The sequence below is a fragment of the Orcinus orca genome, chromosome 7 (genome assembly GCF_937001465.1).
Source record: "Orcinus orca chromosome 7, mOrcOrc1.1, whole genome shotgun sequence".
NCBI classification, from domain to species: domain Eukaryota; kingdom Metazoa; phylum Chordata; class Mammalia; order Artiodactyla; family Delphinidae; genus Orcinus; species Orcinus orca.
The window spans coordinates 81765742-81786288 of record NC_064565.1 but is presented as its reverse complement, the minus strand read 5'-3'; the positions used below and the strand labels follow the sequence as shown (position 1 = coordinate 81786288).

The 20547-nt window shown below is 40.1% G+C and overlaps 1 protein-coding gene across 11 annotated transcripts in view; it reads left to right on the top strand.

The window, feature by feature from the left end:
• Positions 1–20547, top strand: part of HECW2 (HECT, C2 and WW domain containing E3 ubiquitin protein ligase 2) — a 433118-nt gene that overhangs the window by 387989 nt on the left and 24582 nt on the right. For 7 of the 11 annotated variants that reach the window (XM_033400319.2, XM_049712121.1, XM_049712120.1 and 4 more), the window contains 6 exons: positions 637–766; positions 2012–2158; positions 2847–2961; positions 5781–5866; positions 6890–7002; positions 12387–12796. In XM_033400319.2, the coding sequence (XP_033256210.1) occupies positions 637–766; positions 2012–2158; positions 2847–2961; positions 5781–5866; positions 6890–7002; positions 12387–12696 (901 nt within the window). In that variant the 3' untranslated portion in view covers positions 12697–12796. Of the gene's footprint in view, positions 1–636; positions 767–2011; positions 2159–2846; positions 2962–5780; positions 5867–6889; positions 7003–12386; positions 12797–20547 lie in introns of those variants that run through there. The other 4 variants (XR_007478335.1, XM_049712124.1, XM_049712122.1 and 1 more) reach the window with 2 other exon arrangements.

The window sequence follows — 20547 nt, the reverse complement described above, 5'->3', positions numbered from 1 at the left end:
TAAAGCAAATCAATTGCTACCATCTTACAACAGGGTCATATAATAGTAACTCCACCTCATGTAGATCTTCTCTTAGAAAACCATTATAATTGTAGAGCAATTCTGTAGCTTTCAGTTTTCAGAATCACAGAAAGAATAAGAACCATGAAGAAAAAAGGGACGTATGTGAATGTGGATCACAGAATCTAGTCTTTTAAAAAAAAGTTAAAGTACAGTATAGAAACATATGAAGAATTTCTAATTAGGAGAATGATAATTTAAGATTTTATAACATAGCCAAAGAATACTGAACCCAAGTTGTCAACTCGAGTTCCATTTCCAGCTCTGGCATTAATCGTGGGTGACTGTGCAAACGACAACCACTCTTTGCACCTCCAGTTCTGTGTCTTAAAAGACAAAACAAACTGAGTGATTCCTAAGGCATTTTATATATCAGAATTTTTCAATTTTATGTCAAATTTCTGAATTATTTCACTGGTTTGGTTACTAACTTTGACGAAGAAGATTCCAGAAATCACTGCCTGTTTTAGTTGATCTTGTTCTTGTCATTATTTCTTAGTTTCTTTCCTCACAACTCTGGGTTTTTGCTAATAGCCATGACTACATTTTTTTTTTTCTATCTGTTTATCATCTTAGTCTCTGTGACCTGAGTGATCTAGAATACCTTGATGAAGAATTTCACCAGAGCCTGCAGTGGATGAAAGACAATGACATCCATGACATCCTGGACCTCACGTTCACTGTGAACGAAGAAGTTTTTGGGCAGGTCTGTGTGTGTGAATAACTGGTGACTAAGTGTGGTAATTGAAGGCTATTGGTTGGTGAAGAATTAATTCAGTGGCCTAAGATCAGATGCTTATTTATTTGTGGTTGGTTGGGTGGTTTAAACCCAGGTTTATGTACAGTTACAATGTTCTTGGTTATAAAGGTTATTCTAATGCCGACTTCAGATTAAAATTTTCTAATTTGTAGACTGCACTATTTGTATGTTGTAAACAATCTTTTTATTTCCAACTAAAATATCCTCATAAGATATTAGAATGTGCCTTGTACCAAATACAGTTTTTAAATATCCATGCTACCCCAGAGTTGAATATTAAATTATTTAATTGGCCCTTGTACTTAACTCTCATTCATGTTTAACAACTGAAATGGATTGTTTTGAAGCTGAGGGAAAGTAAACAATATTTTGGTGAAGGTTTGGAAACATATTGTTTTTTTAAAAAGTTGGTAGAAGAGTTGGTCAAAAGATTTTCAGAAATTATATGCTAATTCATAATTAATATTCTTAGTTAAACATTAATACTTGGCTGGTCTCCTGAATTTCATATTTTGGAAAAGAAGTTCTCAGTTTAACATTCGCTTGAATGTAATTCTGCTTCCTTAAGGTAAACGTTTACCTAAATATTGGCTTTCTATATGTAGTTGATTGTGAATCCTAAAGGAATTTGTGAAAATGTCTTTTTGTCAAACATTCAAATAGCAGTGGGACAGAATCTGGAGCCCTTTTGTTTCCATTTAAAAGACTTATTTGTTTAATCAGAATTTAAAGCTTAACCTTGCAACACATATATATATATTTTTTGCGATATGCAGGCCTCTCACCGTTGTGGCCTCTGCCGTTGCAGAGCACAGGCTCCAGATGCGCAGGCTCAGCGGCCATGGCTCATGGGCCCAGCCGCTCCGCGGCATGTGGGATCTTCCTAGACCGGGGCACGAACCCGCGTCCCCTGCATCAGCAGGCGGACTCTCAACCACTGCGCCACCAGGGAAGCCCCGCAACACATATATTTTCAACCACTGAGGCTCTCAGACGTCTGCTCATTACTTAGCTTTCCCTGAGCATCAGTGGGTGCCTGGGCTCTGTGCTGGTGCCACACACCCTGCTTGTGGGATGTACCTGGGCCAGGGCAGAGACAGGTAGCTGACTGATTCCAGCTCATTGGTACCAGTGGTCTTACAACATCAAGAGTATTGCTTTATGGTCAGTCCTTTTGTTTTTTAATCGCAGATTACCGAACGAGAATTAAAACCAGGGGGTGCTAACATCCCAGTCACCGAGAAGAATAAGAAGGAGTACATCGAGAGGATGGTGAAATGGAGGATTGAGAGGGGTGTTGTGCAGCAAACAGAGAGCTTAGTGCGTGGCTTTTATGAGGTAAAGACAATCAGCAGGAGTGGGGTTCTCAGTCTGATGTCAGCAATACCTTGGTCCACTTCACTGTACTTCATATGTGTGCAATATTTCCATTTCTCTTTGGTATATTTACCGTTGCTATTTCAGTTCAAACACTTCAACAATTTTTCCTGTATGTTTTAAGAACACAAAAAAAGCTTATTGCCCTGTTACAAGAAATCACTGAAATAAAATGACCTGCATTCAAATAGCATTTGAAGATTTAATGACCACTAATAACATTTAAGTCACGCATTTTACTCATGCTTAGATATGTGTAATCAGATCTCATGGCTGATATGTGAAATGATTGTATCTGAGGGTCAGAATGAGTTGTAACAAGTATTCCATATGACTTCTTCTGTGAAAAAGCCATAGCTAAAATAAAAATAAACTGTGAAAGTGACTGGAGCACTAGATCTTCTCCCAGAGAGAAAAAAAACTGGATTAATCAGTGACCAATTATAAAACAAAAATTCTGTTGAAAACCTCATCAACCTTGTACTAAAAATATATTTATAGAGAGCTTTACATGTTTTAAAGTGCCTCCACAGAATACATCCATAGTATTCCCAACACTCCCTGTGCCCTCCTTTTCTGATGAGGCTTAATTATAGCTGAGGCTTCTCCAGGTTCTTAAGCCATGTCCTATATTCTTTTTATTCCACAGGTCGTGGATGCCAGGCTGGTATCTGTTTTTGATGCGAGAGAACTAGAACTGGTCATCGCAGGCACAGCTGAAATAGACCTAAGTGATTGGAGGAACAACACAGAATATAGAGGAGGTGAAATTTGACTTATAGATGGCTGGATTTAAAGTTTCAGATTAGAGGGAAGCAAGCGGTTTGGCACGTTGGCCTGGATCCAGGACAGACAGAGGCACTTGCACTCTAATCATAGGTCTGATGCAGTCTCCTTTGAGACCTTGGGCAAGGTACATGCCCTTCTTTCCCTAGCTACCTCATCTGTCAAGTGGAAGGAGAGCTGTTTACACACCATCTAAGGATGTCATAACTCTTAATTGTTAGTGAAGAAATGTGGCCATAGGAACATCAATTAATGGTTTTATGGTGGTGTTAGTGAAGCACCAGGGAGCTCATATCCAGCTGGTCAAACTCCACCTATTCTGCCTTCATTCTCAAACCTGAAGAGGCATACCCTCTGAGCTTCTTAATGAACAAACACAGTTTTTCTACATTTCACTTGAACTGCTTACCAGTTGTAATTCACAGTTGAAACACGTGAATGGAGTAAGATATGGTTCTCAGATTTCAAGTTTCTTGAACAAGCCCTTCTAAAATTCAAGCATTAAGTTCAACTGAAAAGGAAACTGCTGTAAGGTTAGTTAAAAACTATACACGTCACCAAATGGGAAGTTTTAGGACTGGCACTTCTGTAGATCAATACAAATTTTCAATTAGTAATTGGCATCGAAGCCTGTGACATTTGCTGAATCAAGACGCATGGAAAGGGACCTGATGCTAACCCAGAGTTAAAGTTTTATTCAATACTTTTAATCAAAGAAAGAATACATTTTCTGAAATTTATTGTAGTGTTATAAAGTGTTCAGAAAGTCGTGACAAATGACGGTTGGTTTTTGGTTTTGTTTTTGAACTCAGAATGTAAGAGGTTAGCAGTGGTTCTGAACTTGGAGAGTGAAGAATACAATCTTTAAGTCACTGAATTAATCACTTAGACTAAAATGAGAGCTGAGCAGTTCTCCAATTATCTGTAAATTGAAACAGAGATTTAAAAAAAAACAACAATTAAAAAGTTTGGAGTACAAAAAATACCTTAACATTGGCTCAGTTGCTTTTGTTTTGGCCTCTGCTTGGCTCTTCCAGCCCATCACTGTTGCCCTGGGATGGCCTTGCCCGTCCATTTTCTCTGAAAGACGATATTAAACTGCAGTGTCCATTGCTGCTATTTCTGAAGTCCAGTTGCTGTAATAACTCTTTTCCAATTGGCCCCGTGTATAATCCAAATATGACCTTGGCTATTATAACTTTGTTAACTATTTTCACTAACTAGAACAGTTTCTCCAACATGCTACATAACTTATATCTTACCATAAATGCTATTAGCTCATTCCTTCCCCCCCCCCCCGTCCCCAAACCCCAGGAGATTCTAATAGCAATGCCATTCATCAAGTCAGCCAGTTTTGTATTTACACAGTATAGACTTTTATTCACTGTATATGACTAATCGAGTACCTATTTCTATGGTTATTGTCAGTCTTATCAAGTGAAATCCTTGAGAGGAGAGGGCTGGGGGGAGGGGGCAGGAAAATGGCGACATGCCCAGCTGCCATGTTTGCTAACCCAGCTACTTGGCACTGAATGAAGGGGCGGCTTTGCTGCCATTTGCCATATGTTCACAGGGCAGCTGTTTATAGAGAATAGGATGAGACATTTTCACTCCTCCTTCTCCAAATGGTTTGGCACAGACAGCAAAGGAGAGGCATAAAAGGGCTGATTCAAAGGGTCAGAAAACTTTAAAGCTATAAAGAGCCAACGCACTTATTTTATAGATTAGAAAAGTATTTGCTCAGCACCAAACAGCTGGTCTTTGCCAAAGGCAGGACAAGGAGCCTGTGCATCTCCGTGTCCAGTCTAGTTGTATTTACGCTTCATTTGGATCCCTTTCTTCTCCAAGGGCATCGCTGATCAAATGGTAAACAGTAAGGCAAGATTCTCCCCAAATCCTACAGCCACGGAAACATGTGAGGAAAAATTTGAATGAAAATGGTTTCTACCTACCTTCTATTTAGGACTTAACTGCTGCTGACTCAGAATTAGAGTAGCTCTCTATACATTGACTATGTCAGCTAATTGGTTTGAATCACTAACTGTGCCTTAATCCTCGTCAACCTTCTCTCTGAACTTAATTTTTCTCAGCAGAAGGTTTTAGAATCCACAGCTACTTCCTCAATCCACCTGTGGGATGATACTTTTGACATTTTATTAAATTCTAGTAAAGTATGGAATAAAAGTAACATTTAGGTTGATGATTGAGATTTATTAGTTGAAGGAGTTAAAGTAATAAACTTATTTTCCCTTTTTATTAATAAAAAGTAATTTGCTTTTAAAATATGAACATAATATATAGTTTTAAAATGGTTTGCAGTTATATATTGATTTGAATAATTATTTGATTTATGTCTCTCCTTTACCAGAAGCCCTGTGAGGGACTATTTCCTTTGCCATTGTCCCCCAAACTTAGGACACTGCTTGGCATAGCAGCGCTAGAAAATTATTTCTTAAATAAATGACCAAAAGGGTTAAACATTTCCAGTAACAGCAGTTATATTTTTCAGAAACGGTATGGTTAAAATAACTCATTTGTTTTCTTCCCTCCGCTAGCTTCATTTAGTGACCACTAAATGGAAACAGAGGTTTCTTGGTTTCATTTAGTGTTTTGTTTAACTTCTGACACTCATGTGATCACATTTACAGTGTAATTCCTTGGTCTTAAATTATAAATAACCTTTAATGAATCCAAGATGATGATTTATGTCTGGGGGTCTTTTGTCGATTTGCCAGTGTCGTGGTGACTTAAGATAGAAAACTCAAAGTAACACGGGCTTTCATGATTGCTTTGATAGGATATCATGACAATCATATTGTAATTCGGTGGTTCTGGGCTGCAGTGGAAAGATTCAACAATGAACAACGACTAAGGTTGTTACAGGTAAGATGCCATTAGTTCATCTTTTTAATGCGTTAATATAGTTATTTTTGGAATTGCAAATTTTTAATAACTGCTAAGTATACTCAGTAAATATATTTAGGTTTATCTACATTTTCGGGATATACTGTCTTAAGACTCTCCTGACTGCGTGGGTCTGTGGTTCCATCACTATGCAGAACATCCCCAACCTAGTCCAAGCATGTCATTAGAGTTGTGAGGAAGTACCAACTCCCATCCAAGAATCCCAGCAACAGCGTCTGCCTTTACAGCAGTTGGATCCCTTCCACAAGAGGTCCCTGGGTACTCTGCAGGCCAGCATCCCTGGCAACTGAAGGAGATAATCTTCAGTCCCTTAAGAAGTGACCCAGTTCCTTGATAAAGAGTCCTCTCTTTTCTTCCATCTAACGTTCCACAAATTTGAGATAATATTGAAGTTTAAGAATACTGGGAAAACTAACTCATTTTCTTGTGGTGTTTATAGTTATACAGGGCAATTGCTGGTTGGTTGCAGCTAAAGAAATATCAGACATGAGGAAGCCTTTTGGTCACTCAGGCAAAGCCTTACCAGTAGGCCAGATCTTGCCTCCCTTGGATCACAGATCTGGGTCTCAAATTTGCAGGACTAGAAGTTCTTTTTGTTTTTCATTCACCTCAGTTCGATCAGGGACTAATGCTAAGTTGACTTAGGTTCATTGATACGCCCACTTTATTAATCTCGAATGGGAAGTATACATGGTTTGAGCTTCTAAGCTGGTCAGCTGTACAGGACGCTGTATCTTCTACAAATCCTCCGCATCCCCTTTCTCTTTATAATGTTCTGTCCTTCCTTGGTATTCTCTAGCTCTTTGTCAGAATTCTCGTGTTACAGGTATTCTATGTCTATAAAGTTTTATCTTTTGAGCTTTTCCACCAGTGAGCAGCAGGCTGCTCTTCCCTAGCACCTCTGCACATGAACGATGTCAACCTTGCCTGGAGCCTGGTCTCTTGGCTTCACCTTCTCCTTCTGTTTTCTTGGGTTGACAGTTTGTTACAGGCACATCCAGCATTCCCTATGAAGGATTTGCTTCTCTCCGAGGAAGTAACGGCCCAAGAAGATTCTGTGTGGAGAAATGGGGGAAAATCACCGCTCTTCCCAGGTAAAGTAGAAGATATTTCTTTACTGTCACTACAGTGTTCTAGGTAGGACCTTTAGTATATATATATATATAGATAGATAGATTTATTACCATTTTTATGCTGAAAGTTTGGGAGAGTGGAAAAAACTTTTAGAATGAATTTACCTCAGATTACCTTTTTAAATGAAGGAAAAAAGGTCTTCCTGGTCATACTTGGAATACATACATACATATCTTTTTTTATTTTTATTGGAGTATAGTTGCTTTACAATATTGTGTTACTCTCTACTGTACAGCAAAGTGAATCAGCTATACGTATACATATATCCCCTCTTTTCTGGATTTCCTTCCCATTTAGGCCACCACAGAGCACTGAGTAGAGTTTTCCTGTGCTATACAGTAGATTCTCATTAGTTATCTATTTTATACATAGTATCAATAGCGTATATTCATACGTACATATCGTAAAATACAAAACGCAACAGAACCAAAGCACTTGTTAGCAACAGGAAAAGCAACATTGGTCATCATACTTGTGGCTTCTTATGATTGTGGCTCTAATTTACGTTTCCAGAAGCTCTAGTTTTAAGTTTATCATTGGTAACTATTTAGAATCCCTTCACTAAAAATGACCATTGTGGTTTCTAAGGAATATTAAATCATGTAATTGTGCTCTGTGCCTCTTCAGTCTCTATCATACATGCCTTACCTCCCTGGGAATGCTCTCTGCATTGTACTCTCATTTGTAATAACATGATACATTTCCTTGGAGTGGAAAAATTTGCTTTTCTGCTGCTACTAATAAATGTTAGAGACTAGTAAGGCAGTCTTTGTGAGTAAAAAAAAGAAGTGTTTTGTGGGGAATGGAGCAAACGAGCTGAAGCAAAAGAAAAGGAGGGAGCAAATGAACAAAAGAGGAGTAGAGAACAGTTGGTTTCAGAACTCCTTTATCTAGTCAGCAGTAATATATTGAATTTTTGAGGTAAAAAGGATTGCCTCTCATTTTACTAATAATGAAATTGCAATCTGGGGAGGTTAAATCTTCCCAAGTGATATTAGTTTCCTCAAGATGTTATCCTGAGTTTGTTTAAGTACAGTCAGCCCTCTGTATCCGCGGATTCAACCAACCACAGATTCAACCAATTACAGGTCAAAAGTATTTTTTAAAAAAATTTCTAGAGGGCTTCCCTGGTGGTGCAGTGGTTGAGAGTCCGCCTGCCGATGCAGGGGACACGAGTTCGTGACCCAGTCCTGGAAGATCCCACATGCCGCAGAGCGGCTGAGCCCGTGAGCCATGGCTGCTGAGCCTGTGAGCCATGGCCGCTGAGCCTGCATGTCCGGAGCCTGTGTTCCACAACGGGAGAGGCCACAACAGTGAGAGGCCCGCGTACTGGGGCGGGGGGGGGGGGGTCCAGAAAGTTCCAAAAAGCAAAACTTGAATTTTGCTATGTTATGGCAACTATTTACATACATTTACATTGTATTAGGTATTTCAAGCAATCTAGAGGTGATTTAAAGTATACAGGAGGATGTGCATAAATTATATTCAAATAACATGCCATTTTATATTTGAGCATCCGAGATTTTGGTATTCCCTGAGGGAGCCCTGGAACCAATGCCCTGGGGATACCAAGGGACAACTTTACAAGTGACTTTGAGAAACCTGTTAACAAGACTGTCTTCTTAGCAATTGCACAACACTGGTTCTTAAGAATAACGTTCTAAGCATCAACATGTGAAAAAAAGCATGCTGAAAATACAGAGAGCAATGAACAGAGCAAGCTCAGGGCTGCCTGAGCCTCTTCAGTCGCTTTGGGTGCATGTCAGTCTGTGAACAGAGGCACTGCATCCACACACCTAAGTAATTAGCTGGCTTACCTGGTGTTCCAAATGTAAGAGACTTTAATTTCATTATTTAAAGAAGTACTTTATTTTGTTTATGTCTGAATCACGCTTTTTTCCCCTCAGACCAAATTTGCAACTCAAAAGCAGATTTACAGTATCTGAGTAGGACCTTTCACTTTTCTGAGAAACTCAAGGATTAGCATTAAAGAGGCAGGAAAGGACAGATGAATTGTGTTCTTTCTCTTGAAATCTGTTTTTGTAAAGACTTGCTTATGTAAAGTAGACGGAATAAACTGTAACCATAGGCAGATATATCAGCTGTTCATATTTAATCACTGTAATTTTCACCAAACCTGATGAGCAGAGAAAGACAATTTGGTATAAACAACAAACTTAAGCTTCAGAGAGACTGGACTCTATCCCAGTTCTGTTACTTGCCCACAGTGGGCTCTTGGAGATGTTGCCTAATTGTTCTGAGCCTCTGTTTCCTCATCTACCTTGTAGGTTAGTAATTCTGAAGATTAAGGGAAATCGTTCATATAAAACATTTACTACTGACCCTTGCCCTGAGTAAGCATCCAGTCAATGGTGGCTGCCATTATGATTTCTGTCACCATTGTCTGTAATATATGTCAGACTGTAGCATATTGGAAAGAGCACAGGGTTGGGAGTTAGACCACCTGGGTTCTTGCCCACCTCTGCCACCTGCTAACTCTGGGACCTAGAAGATCACTTGATCTCTGGGCCTCCATTTCTCCATCTTTAAATGGCCAGGGAAGGGGTGGTATATTAGGTTTAGTGGAGCAATAAGTAGCACCAACAGGTTGCTGAAGAATCTTGGGGGTCGGGCCCTATTCACTTGTCTGCTTCCGCCTGGAGCTCCAGGAAGTTCGTGTGCTGAGTCATCATAAATGGTGGGTTTCTTCACATTGTTGCATACATATAGTTGAGCAACAGGCGTTGTTGTTTCTTCCTTTCTGCATTATGACCTAAGGCTCTAGGTTCTAGATTCCTAGCTCTACCTAGATTATAAAATAGCCATACATAAAGATGATATGAGGCACATTAGGCAAGCAGACCATTTTCACACCTTGTCTCTAACAAGCCCTGACTTTTTAGGTCCAGCAGGAAGAAAGAGCTACTTGGCTATTCTAATTCACAGTTCATCAATTTATAGAGCCTTGTTAGGAGGCATGAATGCAGACCTAAGCCCTGTGATACACTAGCAATGTGATCCTAAGAGCCTTGATCCACCTCTGAAGAGTAGGAATAACGATGCCATGCTCAAAGAGTATTTGCGACAAGTGAGTGAGATAATGTGTATGAAAGTTCTTAGGGACAGTATGTTCTCTTTGTTCTTTTAAACCTTTTATTGTGAATCTTCTGTGAGCCACCATACTGCTGAAACTATTAAAATGTGCTCCACAAAAAAAGTACATTTGGAGGAAAAACACAAAAGGAGAACTTCAATGCATGACCATATAGTTTTATCAGAAGTGATTTCTTTTTGTTTGTTTGGGTTTTTTTTGTTGTTGTTTGGGTTTTTTTTTTTTGCGGTACGTGGGCCTCCCACTGCTGTGGCCTCTCCTGCTGCAGAACACAGGCTCCGGATGCGCAGGCTCAGCGGCCATGGCTGACGGGCCCTGCCCCTCCGCGGCATGTGGGATCCTCCCAGACTGGGGCACGAACCCGCGTCCCCTGCATCGGCAGACAGACTCTCAACCACTGTACCACCAGGGAAGCCCAGAAGTGATTTCTTTACTGATTACGTTGTCATCACCCTTTATGAAATGTGGGGTGTTACTTAAGTGTGAAAAAGATCTGTAAGATTGGCTGTGGTCTAAAAAGATGGTTTTATATGACTGACTCCATTTTTTCCCACCGTCAGAACAGATACACTGAAGCCATCTTTCCGGCTAGGTTTGAGTTGCAGAACTAAAGGACTGGTCTGTCTCAAGCTGGTCATCCCCAATGTATTTCTTTTTTCTTATTAGCAAGATGATGTTTAACATTTAAAATGTGGCATTTGTACACACTGGAGACAAAATGGTTGAATGTTATTCTTACTTAAAAAGTGTATTCCCTAAGAGGTCTGGCATCATCTCGTGTCAGGCATGGGAGGCTGTGCCCTGGAGACTTGGAAGTGGCTATAAAGGATGAGGGCAGGTAGTACCCGCAGAAGGGAGGGCACCTTAGTCTTTCTAGAAACAGATGATTGAAGGCCTTTAAACCTTTCAAGAAAGCAAATGTGAGTCTCATTCTTTTCTCAGATTTCCTAGTCCCACACTGCGGTAGCAGTGAATAGCACTACTCACAATGTGGGCCAAGAAGTGTATTAAAGTATATAGGGTTGTCTCTGAAGCCAGTACAAGTTGAATCCATGGCTCTTTTTTTTCTATCTTGTGGTAATAAAGTAACTGGAGACCAGATGATAAATAATGATGGAGGCAGACGGGTGTCTCTGTGGAGGCTTCTAGCCTGAACACATAACTGTACTTCCTCTGCTTCATGGTTGGTAGTTAGCTCTATATTTTGCATTTCTGTAGATTTCCGGTCCCTTGTGCTCTGATGGACTTAGGAGACTGTAAATTCACTTTACTGCAGTTGCTCTTAAACATTCCGAAAAACAGGCTGCTAACATGCCAGCAGGAAAATGCAGGTCAAATCCTCTCTCCAAGGGTGGTATAGACTTTATGTGTTCATCTCAGAGGTTCTTGCCAAGTAGGATGATGGGACAGAGGAGTTGGAGAGCCGCAGTCATGATGGGGGAGTGTTGGTTTTGCCAAAGGGAGTAAACATTCATTTTTGACAATGGCTGCATCTGGAGATTATTACAAATGAAATGCTGACCCAAATTAAAAAATAAGAAGCAAGAGTTAATTATGAAATGTTTCAGGGAGACAGCTTTTCCAGTGGAATAGAATTTAAAAAGATAAAGCTATTTTTTAAAGATGAGACGTTTTTCATTAAAAATTGTTTTAATTAAAGTACAGTAGATATACAATAGTATATGTTACAGGTGTACAGTATAGTATTCACAATTTTTAAAAGTTACACTCCATTTATAGTTATAAAATATTGGCTATTTCCCAGTGTTGTACAATACATCCTTGTAGCTTCTCTTATACATAATAGTTTGTACCTCTCACTCCCCTACCCCTGTATTGCTAGACATTATTTTCATTTTTAAAACTCTGCTTTTTATTCTTATGTAAAGAAAATATTTCACAAAAAATGCCAAGAAGTTTAAATTTTTTAATATTTGTGTATATAATACATATAATACAATAATATGTGTATATAATAAAAATATACGTGTATACATATATATATATATATATATAAAGTCCACTACTGAGATAATCTCTAAACATGCCTCCACTCATTTCTACAAACATAACACACACAAGACACACATTTAAAAACAAAATACAATCATAGCGCCTATACTGTTTATGACCTGCTTTTTGTTTATCACATATCACTAATCATGAATAACTTTCCATGTCATTAAATACTGCTTTACAATGTTATCAATAATTCAGCTTTTCCTCCTCTAGTACAGAGAGCATTGTCTACTGGAGCTATCAGCTTGGAAATTGGAAAGTAACTGAGGAGCTGGTGTCACTTTCTTTAATTAAAAAAAAATCCAGAACAAGCGATGGACACTGGGAGGATCGCTTGGTGACACCACCACTTTTCCGTATTGTGCCTGCCTTGGGACGTCCCCCCTTGGTCTCCCAGTTCCCCACCACCTGCTGGTCCCACGGCAGTCTGCTCCATCATTTAATCTCTGATACAAGGCCCTCTTCCACCCTTTCCCTTTCTTTCCACTTACTCAATTTATACTCTCTTATAATAATATTTTAAGGTTTTACTGTATTCTGCCATTGGTTCAGCACATGCTAATGAAAATACACCAGTGATGACTAGGATTATTACCTTATTAAAAATCCTTAAATATGCTGTACCTTTTGGATTGGTCTTTACTTTGGGAAGTGGGTAAGATGATCGTAAAACATACTTTGCCTGAAAAAGGACTCCAGTGATGAATGTAAAATACTGCTGAAATAATTTGTAATTACTGAATGGAATGAAAGTAGTTTGCATTGCTGCTGCCAACAGAATAGAGTCGTCCAAGTCACAACAACTATAAATCATAAAGTGTGTGTTTGTGAGTGACAGACATTACAGCTGTTAAGGAATGGTGATCCCCTTCTCTTTGGCTTCAAGACCAAAAACTAGTTTGGGCTCATCTCCTTCCACCACCCTAGTCCACTACACCAGCCCCTCTCCCCTGGGGCTACTGCCGCAGCCTGCTGGCTACACACCTGCTTCTCTTCGTACATCCTGTAGTTCATTCTGTGGTCAGCAACCAGAGTGAGCTTCTGAAATCTCCAGATCACCTCCCTCCCCTGCTCGTCCCCTCCAGTGCCTTAGAGTAAAATCCGTACTCCTTGCCAAGGACTGCCAGGTGGGTGGCCTGCTCTGGCCTACTCTTCTAACCTCAACACATACACTCTCCCCCCGCCAGCTACAGCCACCAGCCTCCTTCTTGAGGAAATGTGCCAAACTTAACTCTGCCTCAAGACTCTGGAAATTGCTGCCCAAACTCTTTTCTGCTGGTTCTGCACGTGGCTGGCTTTCTCATCCCTAAGGACTCAGCTCAGTGCTCGGAAAGGCCCTCCAGGCTTCTGCCCACAGTGTACCTGCCACTCTGTCATACCTTAATTCCTTTATAGGACTTATTTCGGTTCAGTCATTGTGTTTAGTGATTGGTTTACTTGTTGACTGTCTATCTCCCCCTCTAGGATCTAACCCCGTGAGAACAAGGACCTTGTTTGAATTGAATGTGGTTTTGCCCCTCGTGCTGAGTCGTAATGCGTAATTGGTACTCAGTATTTTTAGTGACTTCTTAAACTTCAGGTCTGACTCTGGACCACTCCAGACAAGATATGCCAAAATCGCTTCTGTATCTTTATGCCCTCATCTGAACAATAGGGATTGGTACTGATAATTACATTACGAAGTTGTTTTGAAGATTAAGTGAGATAACATATACAAAGTGTTTAAAATGATGCCTGACACATTATTCAGTAAGTTCAGCTATTTTGACTATTGGCCCTAATCCCTAGCCTTCAGAGCTGGCATGACATTTTACAGTCCTTAGGTGTGCAAGAAATGTGCTGTATCCACCCAGGGTATTTATATTTTGTTTGGGCTTCTAAGAGTTCTCATTCTGGAACAGTTCCTTACTGGGTTTTCTTCTATTGGGTTTAAATTCTTACATTTGAAAAGTATGTACTGTTCACCTATTCCCAGGGGGCATCCACAGGTGAGAAGTGACCTGATTACCAGGCATAGTTTGAAGACTTTCTTCTGTTAATTATCCCCCGTGCAGGAATTCCCACTGTGGGAACATTCCACATTGTATTTATAGATCCAGATGCATTTTAACCAAGACAACCTAATGAGACTTTAGAATAAGGTATTAATTAGTTAGTAAATCTAATTCCTCCAACAAGCCTTTAGATACTCATTATGCATTTATTATATGCAAAACTTTATGGGAGACATAAATTGATCTCTGTCCATGTGGACTTTAAAACACAGAGAAGGAAGTAATAGATATTTAAATGAGTAGATAACCAACATCACCGCCACCAAGTGGTATATGACGCATGAGTAGTGGGCGTAGTAAGTGTCATAGAATTCCTTTCCATTGATTCACATTTACTGAACACCTGGTGAGGGTCGGGGTTGTGCTGCGCCACCACGGGTTACCCAGATATTTGTGAACTAGTCTTAGTGAGAATTCCTGCCCTAAATCTCATGGTCTAAGAAAGTATTAATTGGGATCATAAAGAAATTATGAATATTTTTTTAAAATCATAACAAAAGTTATACCTTTATTTGTGTTAATAAATCGATCTAGGCTAACAAAACAATCACTGAATTACGTCCATTGAATTTATCACTCCGTGCGATTGGTAACTTTGTATTTCTCATGTTGAATGCAAGCTCCGAATTCATCATCTACCGTGCCCCTTTCCTCTGTTCCCTGGTGTGTTTAATGGCACCTGTGCCATATCAAGCTCCACGCCCGGTCACTAGCTCCCTTTAATGCATGGAATAAATGGGAAAGGTCTCTGCATGAGCACACCTCGCTTCCTGATGTGACCCTACCTCCCTCTCTGGCTTCACGTCCAGCCTTGGCTCCTATCACTCAAGCACTTGTAGTTCTCAGGTTTCCTGGTGATGCAATGCTTCCTCACACTTCCGGGCAGTCTGCTGGGAACGTCCTTCTTGTTGCCAATCCAGACAAACCCTACACACCTATAAATCCTTCGAGGCTTGGCACAGATAGTGTCCTCTGTAAAGCCTTTCCTGACTCTGCAGAGCAGACTTGTAACTCATTGTGTGCAGGGCCACTGAGAGCCCATATGAATTTTTTGGATTAGACAAAGGTTTCTTACAGTTTTCTGGAGAAATGCAGCCCTGAGCTAGGGATTATGGGTTGGTGAGCAGAGCCAAAGGTAGGCTGGATTACAGTGCCTACTGGCCCCAGCCAGTTCCCCTAGTACAGAGCACAGACTGCATAACCTTTAGTGGGTCCCATTTGCCTGCATATTTTGCTGTCAGAGTGCAAACTTCTTGTGGGCAGAGAGCAGACTATTCATCCTCATCTACCAGGGGACAGCTCAATGTCTGGCATGCAGTATGACCTCAGTACGTATTTGTTCAATGAATGAAGGAATAAATGAAATGTAAGTTGAAAAATTAATTTTTGTGCATCAGGGCACTTTGTATAGGAATGACAAGCTTTCAAAATATGGGGTCTTCAATGGAGGACATAATAAAAGAGGGTCTGCAGGTGAAAGTGCTTGGGTGCTACCTGAACACTCAGTGGGCCCTGGTTAGGGGGCCCTGAGAGCCCAAAGAGAGTCCCTCTTTGCCTACCTCATAGCCCAGCTCCAGGCCAACTGTGCTCCTCCCTCCAGCCTTCCCTGCCGACAGGACTGCGGGAGCACCTGATTCCCCTGTGGGGAAGCCTATAGGCCCTGTCTCAGATGAGGAAAATTTGGACTTGACAGGTAAACTTGGTCAGGAATGCTCACATTTCCAAAGAAATCATGACATTAAAAAGTGATAAGCTCTAGTATCCCTTAGGAATTTTCCAGAATGCTTTTAAGTATTTTTTTTAACATCTTTATTGGAGTATAATTGCTTTACAATGGTGTGTTAGCTTCTGCTTTATAACAAAGTGAATCAGCTGTACATATATAAGTATTTGGTTTTGATTGATTAATTACTTAATGAAAAGGTGGGAATAGGAGTAAGGAAACAAATTAGGATTAGGCACCACTGCCAATCAAAAAGAAAGAGAGTACTGATAAAACACATTATAAATGATAATGCAAATTTTAAAAATTTATTCAATTTACATACATTTTATTTCTCGGGCTATATCTACCAGATAAAATGAGGCCCATGCTTTTCACCTCTCACTCTCTCTCTCTCTCTTTAAAATCCTGATTGTAATTTCTTCTTCGCCTCATATTTTGAGTCCTTATAAGCTACGAAAAATCACTCTGAGGAAATGGAGAATAAATTAATAAATACATACACACACACAGAAATACATTTATCAGTTAATTGATTGATGAAATTTTAGATGTAATTGTGATTCTTTGGGCTCATTGGATTTGGATAATTGACTTGTCTATCTATAGGAAAGAAAAGAGGGTTGAGCATGTGACCTTCTGGTTAACATTTAAAGAATCCAGAAGGCACCAAGAGATCTATTAAGTCACACCAGATGTCTGGAGGGCTTTTAAATCTTCTTTATATTGATGCCAGCATGATTTCCCAAAGACCAGTTCAGACCTGCCCTCCTTGAGTGTTTCTGGCTGCATAGATGAAAATGAGGTAAACTCATTATAGCCTTAGTGTGGCTGGCTTTGAAAGATTTGAAAAATGTTCTTTTATTGAGACTGAATAACTGGATGTGCTTTTGCTGCCAATGTCAACATAGTCCAAGGGCCCTTCTGTTATTTTCTGCTAGAGTTTTCTTAGGACATGGAATGGGGCGGGAGAGGGGGTGTGAAAAGCCTCAGAGGATTGTCTTTTGTTTTGCTTTTTTTTTTTTTCCCTGTTCTTGGCTCATACAGCAAGTTGATGGTAAATATTGGGCAATTTATTTAACCACACTATTCCTCAATTTCCTTATTAGCAATGCTGTCTTGTTTATAAGGAGTTTTGAAATTTTTGCAAGCACACAAAACACTGGTACAAATAACCAATGTAGTGTGATGAATTGGGAGATTGGGATTGACATATATACACTAATATGTATAAAATGGATAACTAATAAGAACCTGCTGTATAAAAAAATAAATAAAATTCAAAAAAGAGAAACAAATAGCCAATGTAGATATCTTATTTCTAATCCAATTGATGTCTCTCTGCTAGTGGAGCCTACCTGCATCAGACTCATTTGGGGTGATAGTTAAAATGCAGATCCCTGAGCCCACCCCAAACCTTCTAAAGTAGAATCTCGGGGTACACCCCAAAATCTCCATTGTAAACAAGCTTCTTGGGTGATTCTGATGAATTTCACCCTACCTCTCTGAGTATCTCTGCTTTCTGGTGAGCATGAGATAGAACTAGATGATTTGAGCACCTAAAAATCCCCTGGTATCTCTCAGAGTTCTCTGGACTGACCCAACCTGGACCATTTTCCCTAGAGTGCCCGTATATTTTGATTGAGTCATTCAGTTAAAAAATATCTGGGGGCTTCCCTGGTGGTGCAGTGGTTGAGAGTCCGCCTGCCAATGCAGGGGACACGGGTTTGTGCCCTGGTCTGGGAGGATCCCACGTGCCGAGGAGCGGCTGGGCCCATGAGTCATGGCCGCTGGGCCTGCGTGTCCCGAGCCCATGCTCCGTGACGGTGAGAGGCCCGCGTACCGCAAAAAAAAGAAGAAAAAAAAAAAATATCTGAAGCTTTATTTTGCTAATTCCTATCGTCAAAATGTATGTAATCTGGTAGGATGCTGAGGACTAGCAGTTAAAAGTCAGGGGTGGGATGAAGTTAACAGTCAGGCTTCCAAAAGTGAAAGAGGATTAGTCTCCCTGCTTTCTGTTTAATGTTCGACTTCCCCTAGGAACCCAAGGTTGCAGTCTTATTCCTGATTTGACCTTGGGAGAACCATTTAATCTTTCTGCATAGTTTCCCCTTCAACAATGCATACTTTCTCCATCTTCATGACACATTTTCCAGGGGAGCTGTTCAGTTTATTCAGAAGGAAAGTTCTGTTATGGTAACTGTCTATTATGCAACCAGATGTAATTTAGGAAGCAGTGATAGCCTTAGGCTATGGGTCAGTGATGGTGATTATGTCTTATGACTGATGAGGATCAAAAAAGTTGTCCAGGGCTTCCCTGGTGGCGCAGTGGTTGAGAGTCCACCTGCCGATGCAGGGGACACGGGTTCGTGCCCCCGTCCGGGAAGATCCCACATGCCGCGGAGCGGCTGGGCCCGTGCACCATGGCCACTGAGCCTGCACGTCCAGAGCCTGTGCTCCACAACGGGAGAGGCCACAACAGTGAGAGGCCTGCATACCACAAAACAAAAACAAAAACAAAAAAGTTGTCCAGTCCTTCTTTTTGTGTTGAGAACTGAAACTATCGAAGAAAGAGTACCCAGGCTTATGGATTTCATGGGTGAGTTACTGAACAGCAGAGACATGCAGAGTTCCTCTTTCTTTACTCAGAAACCTGGGAGAATGAAAGGACTGCTGTTGGCTCCCAACTTGGCCCCACTGCCTGCCCTTGATAGGGATGATGCTACTATATCAGACTTACTACCTTTCCTTAGATTGTTGTACTACATTGAGACCTGTAGTGATTTTCCAGTGCTGCATAACAAATTACCACAAATCTAGCAGCTTAAAACAACACAGAATTACTATGTCTGTTTCTGTGAATCAGGAGTCCAGGCACAACTTAGCCAGGGCTTCTGCTCAGCATCTCATATGGCTGAAATCAAGATATCAGGTGGACTGCATTCTCATCTGGAGGCTCAACTAGGGAAGGACCTGCGTCCAAACTCCCTTTGGTTGTTCGTAGAATTCATTGCCTGCAGCTGTAGAATTCATGGCAGCCTACTTCTTCAAATCTAGCAACAGTGAGAGTCTCTGATCTCTAGATGCTCTTTTAAAAGTCTCACCTAATTAGGTCAGGTCCATTCAGGATCATCAGGCTTTTGACTAACTTAAAATCAACTGATTAGAGACTTTAATTACATCTGCAGCATACCTTCACCTTTGCCATATTCCATTGGTTACAAATTACAGGTCCCCAGTCACACTCAAATGATGGGGATTATACAAAGGTATATAGGTCATGGCAGATCATCTTAGAACTCTGCCTACCGTAAGACCACAGTGAATTAAAGTTCATTCAATTCAAGTATGCATAAGAAGTTAATTGGGGGATTCCAACATTACTATTTATGAATTCTCATTCTCATGTATGTGGCCATTTGGTTAATTCTTGACTAGGTAAAATTAACCTTCAGTTAAGGGAAGGTATTTGGTTATCAAGAGGGAAGGAACAGGCTTAACTACCATGTGATAGATATACTACACCTACAGTCCTGTCCTGTCCTAAGCAAATAAAACATTAATTATGGATTATTGCTTACCTAGATAAAGAGTTTGCTTGAATTATTTTACTTCCTAGTTTACCCAGTATGATTCAGTTCACAAAAATGAATTCACACGTATCTATTCAAGATTACAACTGTATAAAATGAGTTACTCTTTTAAGAGTTGTCCCGAAAGTTTATCTGTCACACTCTTTCATATACCAGCACTACCAAAAGAAAAAAAATAGGCAATGAAAACCTTCTATTAGGTGTAAACATTAGCGATCATCTTTTCAACATTTCTTATCACAGCAACATGCTGAAGAAAGACAATGTATCAAAAATGGGTAACAAGTAACCAGATTAATATTGCTCTGTAAATAAAATGCATAACTAAATAAAAAGGTGAACAGGCTGGAAGAGATTAGCTAGAGATAAACAAGAATTAATCTCTTTATTTTGTAGTATTTCTTACAAATCAATAAGAAATCCTGAAGTTTTAAATAAGTTGACTTCACGCTCATTAGGATGGCTATTATCAAAAAAAAAAAAAAACCCACAAAATAACAAGTGTCAGTGAGGATGTAGGAAAATTGGAACCCATGTTCATAACAGCACTTTTTTACAATAGTCAAAAGATGGAAACAACCCAAGTGTCCATCAATGGATGAATGGATTAACAAAATGTAGTATATACAAACAATAGAATATTATTCAGCTTTAAAAAGAAGGGAAATTCTGACCCATGCTACAAAGTGGGCCTGGAAAATGCTAAGTGAAATAAGCCAGTCACAAAGGACGCATACTGTACGATGCCACTCACATGAGGTTTTTAGAGTAGTCAAATTCATAGAGATGGGGAAAAGAATGGTGGTTGCAAGGGCGGGAGAGAATAGGAGTTAGTGTTCAGTGGGTACGAAGTTTCAGTTTGGAAAGAGGAAGAAGTTCTAGAGATGGATGGTGGTGTTGGTTGCAGAACAATGTGAATGTACTTAATGCCACAGAGCTGTGTACTTGGTGATGGTGAAGGTGATACATTCTATGTGGTAGGTATCTTATCACAAAAACAATTT